Source organism: Nicotiana tabacum, chromosome 3 (genome assembly GCF_000715075.1).
Source record: "Nicotiana tabacum cultivar K326 chromosome 3, ASM71507v2, whole genome shotgun sequence".
NCBI lineage: Eukaryota > Viridiplantae > Streptophyta > Magnoliopsida > Solanales > Solanaceae > Nicotiana > Nicotiana tabacum.
This window is the reverse complement of record NC_134082.1, coordinates 193,853,576-193,864,082: the sequence shown is the minus strand read 5'-3', so window position 1 is coordinate 193,864,082 and position 10,507 is coordinate 193,853,576. Positions and strand designations below refer to the sequence as shown.

General features: G+C 33.0%; 1 protein-coding gene across 1 annotated transcript; it reads left to right on the top strand.

The window, feature by feature from the left end:
- The first annotated feature begins 6,788 nt into the window (after nt 1-6,788).
- On the top strand, nt 6,789-8,150 carry LOC107798279 (uncharacterized). Its single transcript, XM_016621251.2, has one exon. The coding sequence runs from the start codon at nt 6,789-6,791 to the stop codon at nt 8,148-8,150; it is 1,362 nt and encodes a 453-aa protein (XP_016476737.2).
- Nucleotides 8,151-10,507: the final 2,357 nt, after the last annotated feature.

The following is a 10,507-nucleotide window of genomic DNA, read 5'->3' as shown; positions in this document are numbered from 1 at the left end:
CTTTTATAATTTAATTTCAAGGAAATAAAAGCTTATTAATATTTTTAGATTAATTTTGTTGTTCAAAATTTAAACATTTATACTTTTATTATAAAATAAAATAGATGGAATAGATAGATAGAGAGAATAGATCAACGTGGCCGGATTATTAGTGTCCAAAAAGATATCAAACGTTTGAGTCTGAAGAAAAGTTTTAATGGCATTAGTTGTGGGAAACCGCAATTTACACTTATTTCATTGAAAATCTTAGGCAAAAGCCTTATATAAACAAACATTTAAGCCATGACTTTGGAATTGAATTTCTACACCATATAGGATTTATATTCGAAAGTGCAGTAAAACGGGATTTTTCAGTCTCCTTGTAATATACGGATAGTTTAGCCCGTCGTCATATGTGTAGTTTAAATGGAAAAAGATTTCTAGCCTCATATAATTTACAATTATATCCTTAAATTATATAAATAACTAAGGTTATAAAAGTCGATCAATATTTCAAGGTTATTTTGGTCGTTTAATATTTAGCATAAATTATTCGTGCTTTTATAATAATATAGATATGGATAGATAGATATAAATAGATAAGACAATTATTTAATAAAGTGATCTAACAAAACTTAACCAATTACTCCGTTAATTCTATTTTATGTGATATTATTTTTTAATTAGTTTGATCTAAAATGTTATATTTTTATATTTAAATACAATATACCTGTAAAACATATAGCCACATAAGCCTTGTGACACATTTAAGATCCCAAATTATAATATGTTCATTTTTCCCCATAAACTTGTAATCAAGCTCAACAAAATCAAATAATAATACTTTTCATTTTTTTTTTCCAACCGAAACAATCTAAATAAGCCGTGAATCTTTAATTTCTTACAACAAATATCTCATCATTCAGTTTTAATTATGTGCTCATAATTTATTGGAAGAAGAAGAGGAGGAAAGGGAAAAGGAGAAGAAGTTTAACGAGTGTCTATATTTACTAGCTGCCTCCCTAAGCGATTAAATCAAAAATATTAGGCGGATATACAATATATATAATATGTGTATAATTAGTGTATATTTTTTATATATCGGCGAAGAAAGTAAACAGTCGGCTATTTATGTAAAAATCACTTTGTTTGACTTGCAACTTGAGCTGTAAAATTGCACGGGGCGCCCTATTTGGTCGCCCCCATTTAACGTGTACCCATTTTTTATTTATTTTTTAATTAATATCCAAAGTTTAAACAATTTCAGGCCCTTTTCTCCTCTTTCTTCTTCTTCTTCTTCTTCTTCTTCTTCTTCTTCTTCTTCGGATGACAACGATTTTATATGGTGTTTGTAACATATTTTAAGGTAGTTTATGATGTTTTACAGTGGTGAGCTGTTGTGACGCTTTCTTTTTTACTATTACTTAAGGTTTTTTCTTCTTCTTTTTCTTAATTTGCAAAATGGGTTCGTTAGATTTATTGTTGTTTTGACAAATTGATGATTGGAGTTTGTTCTTGATGATATTTGGAGGTATGTTTCAAATTTGAGCTTATTTGGAGTAGATTTAGGTGTTAAGTTGTATATTGAATTGTTAAAATTCGAACAACAAATTTATGTTTCTAGACAGTTTGCACTTCATGCCTATTTGGCCTTAAGTGCATGACAACGTTGGTTGCACTTCAGACCTATTTGGCCTTGAGTGCATCTGAAGTGCACGTTTTTCACTTCAGACTTATTGGCCTTAAGTAATGAAATCGTTGATTGCACTTAAGACCTATTTGGCCTTAAGTGGATCCGAAGTACAATTTTTTTCACTTCACACTTATTGGCCTTAATTGCATGAAACCATGGTTGCACTTCAAACCTATTTGGCCTTAAGTGCATCTGAAATGCAATTTTTTCACTTTAGACCTCTCCGACCTTAAGTGCATGAAAATATTTATTGCACTTTAGACCTATTTGACCTTAAGTGCATCTTAGTGCAATTTTTGTACTTTAGACTTAATTGACCTTAAGTGCATTGCACTTCAGACAATTTCTTTTTAAACTTCAGACCTGATAAGTCTGAAGTTGATCGTAAAGTGGATAGACTTGCAATTTTTTTTGTAAAGTGACTATATCTTCAATTGTAACTCCAAAACCGGGTATAGATGCAAGAACCCTCTTGAGCTCCATATAATTTGTTCATGGGCCAATATTAATGGGCCACTTGAACCAACTTGGTCCTCACGACCCATATCCGTCTGTCGGCAACCTTTTGTTTTTGTTAGTTGTTACTCATTTAAATAAATTTCTTAATTCCAAGTACTTTTGGAGCTGTAAAAGAAAGAGAGAGAAGTAAAAAAGAAAAAGAACCTGTAAAACACCATCATAAAGCAAGACTAATATTCTTTCCACTAATATATATAGTATATCGAAATTTATAAATGTTGATGATAAGTGCTTGAGGATTGGGCTTAACAGAGATCCATTTTCCATCTCTTATTAACTGCAACCCTCCAATTTCATCTTGGTGCAATATTGTGAGGAAGTCACTATCAGTGTGTGGCATTAATCCAAAGACTTGTGGGGAAAGAGGGCATGCTGGATATCTATTCATCCGAAGGTAACAAGTATTTGGCAAACATGTTTCTCTGAAATATTTCGACTTATATCCCATTTTCTCCGACAATATTCTTGCTAATTTATGTGCTAATTCAGACAATGTTGTCGCAAACTGTTCCATTGTGGTGCTGAGTTGATCAAAGGAGAAAAAAAGGTAAAGCTTAGAATCCAAGGCATTGATTTATCAATTCACAACATCAATATCAATATCAAGCAAACAGTGAGAGGTTTAATTATATGCACTGATCACTACAAGAAAATCTCCATATAATATATTAATTATCATTTTTATCAAGTTACTGGCTAATACCTAAAATAGAGATTACATGTAATTACTTGATAAGTACTGACATGATAATATAACTATTTTTATACCGTTAATACAATATATAACTTCAACTTATAATAATGGTTATATGTAGATTACTTTTGGATGATAGTGTAATTTTCTTTTAAAATTGTCGGTCTATATAAGTTAATCTTGATCATGCACAGCTTCATACCCACATCCAAATGTAAGAAGCTGTCTCAGGTTTTGGGACCAGAAATATATGCACTTTGGGAGGTATATATGTCTCACCGTATTTAGAATCTTTTGAGTCAGACAAAATTCACAGAGGACTTATTGTCTTTTTACTCTTTGATTTGATGAATTAGCTTTTTTATAACCTGGAATATAATGAGGTGAATATATTAATCTCTTATCAAGCATTGAATTAATAAGCAGGCATAGAGAATATTGAAGAGCCATGTTTTATAGAAGTATTTCAACCATTTAATAAAAACAGGCTTAGAAACCTGCTTCTATATATAAATCAAGAAAAAACTCAGTATGTGTGTCAAACGGCACTCGTGAGTACTAATTGGTTATACGGACCTAAATTACAATAATGTATATATGTTCTCTAATTTAAGTTGCTAATGCTAATTAAAGTGGTATTCAAATCGATACTTCGAAGATTATAGTTTACACAAATATGATGTATGTTCCCTAATTTAAGTTTCTTATGCTAATTAAAGTGGTACGTAAATCAGTTCTTCGAAGACCATAATTAATGCTTATTTCTGGACAAAAAGAAAAATCCAAAAGGAAAAGCAACTTCGATTCGATCTAAGTAATTACCACAAAGCAACTTAATTAGTCACTACACAAGACAAATATTAGGAAATGAAAATAAATCTAGTCCAAAAAACTCCTAGAAATGAAAATTTGAATTATTCCACGAACAATGTCTAAGGTAGTAATTCTTAAGCTGCAAATTCGTGTTTGACCACTGAAAAATGTTGTTATGGTCGTCTGTATATTAATATCTAAGCTCATTTTTTTATGTCCGATGCACCTGTGTATGAACTTCCAGCATATTATGCTGGAACTCTAACACGTGGAAAATTCCAGCATAATATACTAGAGACTGAAGCATCTGTGTATGAACTTCCATCATATTATGCTGGACCGATATATTATACTGGAACTCCATTATAATATGCTGGAGTTCTAGTATACTTATGCTGGAACACCAGTATATTATGCTGGAGTATTTTCCGGATTTTAAACAGTGTTTTCGTTCAGATTTATATTTTGTCGTGGCTAAATTTCGATTACTTTTAAAATTATGACTATTTTTGAATGACCACTTGTAAATCTGGCTATTTTTGAACTTCTCCCATTATTTTCCGGTCGAATGGACTTTGAACAACCTTAAATTTGAATGAGCCATTGGTCTCTCTCTCCTTAAAACTGACCTAATTTATTCGTGCTATTTATATATCATGCCCTTTTACAATGTCCGGTTTAAGAAAATGATTTTTTTAGATCTTTTATGTGTAAAAGGTAAATCTCTCACTATAACATTTTAGGCCTACAACCACACTAATTTAGGCAATGCTCAAAAAGTGTTGCCAAAAGTATATGTAGGAACACTTTTTAGGCGTGACCTTTGAGTAGAGTTTTTGGCCACGAATTTTAAGGTAACACTTATAAAGCGTTCCGTTTAATTGTAAAGACAACATTTTCTAAGTGTTACCTAAATATAAATATTTTGGCCATGCTTTTAAATTATATTGGAACACTTTTGGACGGTTGCTATATTATCATACTAAATACCACCCTTTACAAGCGTACCCTAAAAATTCCTTATAAAAAATTCCCAAAAATTTCCTACCAAAATTACGCTTCATATTCCGCCAATTCTCATAAGTCCAAGATCGAATAGTACTTGGAAAACCCTATAGGAATACATAGCAAAAATAGTACTTGGAAAACCCTACAGGAATAAGTAGCAAATCAGTTTAAACGCCACCACTGCTCCAACCCCTCAATTGCTGCTTCTATTTCTACGTTTGCTTCATCCTTGGTTGCTGCTCTTCTATTGCTTTTAGAATTGTAAGTTCTCAAGCTTTTAGAAATAGTTATATTATACCAATCTCTGTTTTCTTTAATTTTCTAATTCCAAGAAAGAAAGAACTGAACAAGCCTCTACAAAATTAATTTAGATAAAACCCATCTCATGAAAAAGTCTCTAATTTTTATTTATTTTTTTAAATTCCACTAGGCAAAGTGCTTTTGATCCCATTGGGTAAGAGTAATACATATTTCCTATAACCAAATTTGAGTTAGTGATACTCAAACTTAGTCGTACAATTTGATCTAACCAAGTAGTATACGTCGAATGTATTTATGTAGTGATTGTCATGTATCTGAGTTGGTTCCATGCTTTTGTTATTTTTGTTGAGATTCCATCTTCCTGAATGTACTCAATTAGCTTGGTGATAGAGCCTCTGTTGTCCAAAATAGAGTACAAACAGTTGGCGTCGCACACAAAATTCAGTGTCCTGGCCTGTTGTTTGCTCCTGTAGCCGATTGGATTCCCTTTAAGTTGACAAACCATTGTATGAATCGAATTCTTATTATGTTGAAGTAGTTGGATGTATTTGGATTTCCTTGCTAATAGCATTCACTACTTTTATTAGTTGTCTTCAAACTATAGTACCTTGCCAAATTCCCATCTTAAAGTTTTGGTATTCCAAAAAACATTTCTGTTCCAGAACTTTTGGTTACCCGTCATGTACATGTAATTGCCTATTTGTTTCACTGTACCCGTGATGACCTCTATATCTGGACATAAACACCGATGAGGGCTGCACAGTCTCGATGTCCATGTTGTAAGTTTGGACTTTCATCCTTCTTGTATTGACAGTGATGTATGGATGACTCCAGTTTTTCTCGCATTGCCGTAACCTCCTCCATGATGTTCTTTCCCATTCTTGTTAATGGTCTTTCTCCATTGTAATGAAAACTTGGGTGTATAACCAACCATTGATACAGGAAGTGTATACTGCATAATAGTAGATAATTTGCATTTTATAGAAGTTTTCTTATTGAGTTTTAGAGATAATGATTATTAACTCAAGTTGGTTCTCTTGTTTGAGATTTTTTTGAAGACGTTAACAAGAATATTGGCAAAAAGGAATTTGACACTACTATTTGATCACTTCCTAAAATATGAATATTGCTAAATAGGAATTTGATACTAGTGTTTTCTCACTTTCTGTTTTTCTTTTGATTTCATTGTTCTTATTCTTTCATGAATTTTTGTGATCTTGATTCTCAAAGAAGTCAATTTAACATGTGAGCTTTGGACTAATAAGTATTTATTCAATTGAGTAATATCCTATATCCCTACCAAAAGAATATCTTGTTGATTTATCTTCTTGTTGTGTGGATCCTATTAATTTTACTTTTTTTCTCCAAGAACAAAAGTCAACGCTCAGGAAGATATATATTTGAAGTTGGGTTTGGCTTAACATAAGTGTCATGACTAGGTAAGATATTCTTATCATCTTTCATTATATATGATTTTGAAAACTTACTCAGAGGATTTATTTGTAATGTATATATAATACTTAAATGATTATATATTTGATGATTTGATATTAATATCTGATTTTTAGGGTTTCAAATGTTCCATCCAAGTATTGGATGGATTTACCAAGGTATAGCAAAGAGTATATTGATGGGGTACAATCTTTGTAAGAATTTGCTTACCTTTATGGAGATTTTCAAGGCGAGGAAATTTAATGCCCATGTGCAAAGTGTTGCAATATTCGTTGGACTCAAAGGAATGTAATATATGATCATCTAATATGCTATGGATTTGTTCAAGGTTATACAAGATGGATTAATCACGGAAAATAGGAAATCCCTATGAATGTTGACGGTGACATGAGTGATGAAACTAACTCGTATGATGATATTAATGGGTTATTGAATGATCAATTTAGAGATATTGCACAAGCTGAAGGACTTTATGAAGGTCCAAATGAAGATGCCAATAAATTCTATAACTTAGTTGATAAGGCAAGCCAAGAACTATATCCTGGTTGTAAAGGATTCTCTAGATTATCATTCATAATTCGTCTATATTTGTTGAAGTGTCTACATGGATGGAGCAATGCGTCATTCACTTCTCTTTTAGAGTTGTTGAAAGAGGAGATTCCCGAGTTGAACATTCCTTTATCCTACAATAATGCCAAGTCTATGGTTAAGGATCTCGGTCTTGATTATGAAAAAATCGATGCATGTCCCAATGATTGCATGCTATTTAGGAATGAACATAAGGCTGATGAATATTGTCATGTTTGTGGAGCTTCCAGATATATTAAATATCCTGAAGCAGATAGCGAGGTTGAGTGTTCTAAAAAAGCTCATCGCGTTTCAGCAAAAACTTTGAGACACTTTCCATTAATTCCTAGACTCAAAAGGCTATTCATGTGCTCAAAGACAGCGAATACATTAAGGTGGCATGACGAGGAGCATTCTAAAGATGGAAAGTTAAGGCATCTTGCTGATGCCCAAGCATGGAAAGACTTTGATAGCTTTCATCCGGATTTTGCAAGAGATTCTCACAATTTGAGACTTGGCTTGGCAAGTGATGGGTTCAATCCATTTCGAATCATGAGCATATCTCACAGCACATGGCCAATTATCTTAATGGTGTATTATTTGCCTCCTTGGATGTGCATGAAGCCAGAATATTGTATGCTTTCTTTGCTTATACCTGGGTCGCGGTCACCTGGAAATGACATGGACATTTATTTACAACCATTAATAGAAGAGTTAAACGTGTTGTGGGAGTCTGGGGTTGAAATATATGATGCTTCAAGAAATCAAACCTTTCAAATGCGAGCAACTCTTTTGTGGACAATCAGTGACTTCCCTGCATATGCTATGTTATCTGGTTGGAGTACAAAAGGGAAGTTGGCTTGCCCTTGTTGTAATTATGGCACTAATTCTCGCTATCTTAAACATAGTCAAAAAATGTGTTATATGGATCATCGTGTTTTTCTACCAATGGATCATCCATGGAGATCCAACAAAAGGTCTTTCAATGGGAAAACAGAATTTAGGCCTCCTCCACCTTTGTTAAAGGGAACTGATGTGCTTAATGACTTAGAAAATATTAATAATGTCTTTGGGAAAAAGAGGAAGAGAACAAATGATGGCCCATGGAAGAAAAAGTCAATTTTTTTGAATTACCTATTGGCAACACAATTCATTACATCATAATCTTGATGAAATGCACATAGAGAAAAATATAGTTGATAACGTAATTGGAACTCTTTTGGATATTCCTGTCAAGCGAAAAGATCATGTAAATGCTCATTATGATCTAAAATAGATGGGCATTAGAAAGAACCTTTAACCAAAAGATACAAAGGATGGCAAGAGAACAGAGTATGCAAAAGCGTGTTTGTCAATGGCTAATGGAGAGAAATTAATTTTTTGTGGTGTTCTAAAGACAGCAAAGCTACCTGATGGTAGTGCTTCCAATATATCTAGGTGTGTGCAACTAGACGAAAGAAAATTATCTGGTTATAAGGCGCATGATGCCCATTTCATGTTACATTACTTGTTGCCAATACCAATTAAAGGCATCCTTCCTGATCATGTTGCTATTCCTTTGATTCGTCTAAGCTCCTTCTTTCGCCGTTTATGTCAAAAAGTTATCACACTGGAAGATCTAGATTGTTTGGAGATAGAGATTAGAGAAACATTGAATCAATTGGAGCGAATTTTTCCTCCAACTTTTTTTTGATATAATGATTCATTTGCCTATTCATTTGGCAAACGAAGTAAGATTAGGAGGTTCCATTCAGAATCGTTGGATGTATCCTCCTGAAAGATATATGTGCACATTAAAATCATATGTTCGCAACAAAAATCATCCAGAAGAATCTATTGCTGAAGCATACTTGGTTGAAGAGTATTTGTCTTTGTGCTCTAGATACTTACATGGGGGTGTGCAAACCAGATTTAATAGAAGACCCCGAAATAATGATGAATGTGGTTATGATACACAAACTTTCAGTTTGTTCCCTAAGAGAGGCTGCCCATTAGGAGCCAAAAAGAGTGATCCAATTATTTTAGATGGCAAGTCACTATGTCAGGCACATGCATACGTATTGAACAATTGTGATGAAGTTCAAGAATATATCAGGTAATTTTGTTCACTTGTAGTATTTTCTTTTACGTAGATAATTCTAAAATTATTTTATTTATCTTTTTCTAACAAATAAAAATTATTGTTCTGTAGAGAACATGAGGTGGAGGTTAATAATCAGAGGCGAGGATCTAGATGGAGCAAGGCCAAAAATCATAGTCAAAACTTCTCTCAATGGTTTGAAACTCGTGTATTGCATAAGGATATGTTCGATCTGATAAAACATTTATCCATAGGACCAAATTCAATTGCCAAAAGATATTCTGGGTATCTCATTAATGGATATAGATTCCATACGAGGCAGCGTGATGCAAAGCGTAAAACGCAAAATAGTGGTGTTACATTAGATGCCCTAACGACAAGCTTTGCAAGGTCAAAGGATAAAAATCCAGTTGATGCGAATTTGACTTATTATGGCAGAATAATTGATATAATTGAGTTAGACTACTATGGGCATTTAATTTGTAGCGTGCAACCAAAGAGAACAATGAGGAACCATCAAAGTCCGAAATATTTATTGCAACTCGTATAAAGAAAGGAAAAGAAGTTCATACAAATACTCAAGTTGCAATAGTAAGTCATGATAAAAGTTAAGATCTTGTTATTATATAGCCCCTCTCGTTAACTAAATGTGTGTCTGTTAAAGTTTCAGCTTTTTAATTAAAACCATGTATTTCTAATAAATGCAGTTTTGTATATGTGTCTGGTGCTTATATCTTGTACTAATTGAATGACAAATTAGTGAAATTGTAGTTTCATTAGGACATAACTCCATCTTGTATTACTTTTTCGTGTTAGCTTACTTGCAAGTGATATGTGTAAGGTTATTGAGAATTCCCTTTCAAAAACTTTAGCTGCATACTATCCTTTTGCTGGAACATTAAGAGATAATGTTCATGTCGAATGCAACGATATCGGTGCTGATTTTTTTAAGGCTCGATTCGATTGTCCCATGTCTGAAATTGTTAAAAGTCTTGATAGAAATGTCAAAGAAATGGTATATCCTAAGGGTATACCATGGAATGTTGTTACATCTAATAGAAAATTGGTCACGGTTCAGTTTAACCAATTTGATTGTGGAGGAATAGCTCTAAGTACATGTGTTTCACACAACATTGGAGATATGTGCACAATGTATAATTTTTTACAAGACTGGGCTGCAATTGGACGTAATCCAAATTTAACAGCTTCCAGTGCAGCATTCATTTACAACAACCCCTGAAAATATTTCATGTATTTTGTAGGAAAAATAAAAGTTAGTTTAAGTTATTTTAGTATTCAATCTATCTTGCGTCTTGACTTGTAAGTGATGTGCAGTAATATTTTTTTTCACAGTCTGAACTTCAGAATCGTCAAAGTTCCGCAGAAACAGCGGATGATACATTTAGGGTTGTGTTTGGAAAGGAGCACCCTGGTCAGGTTA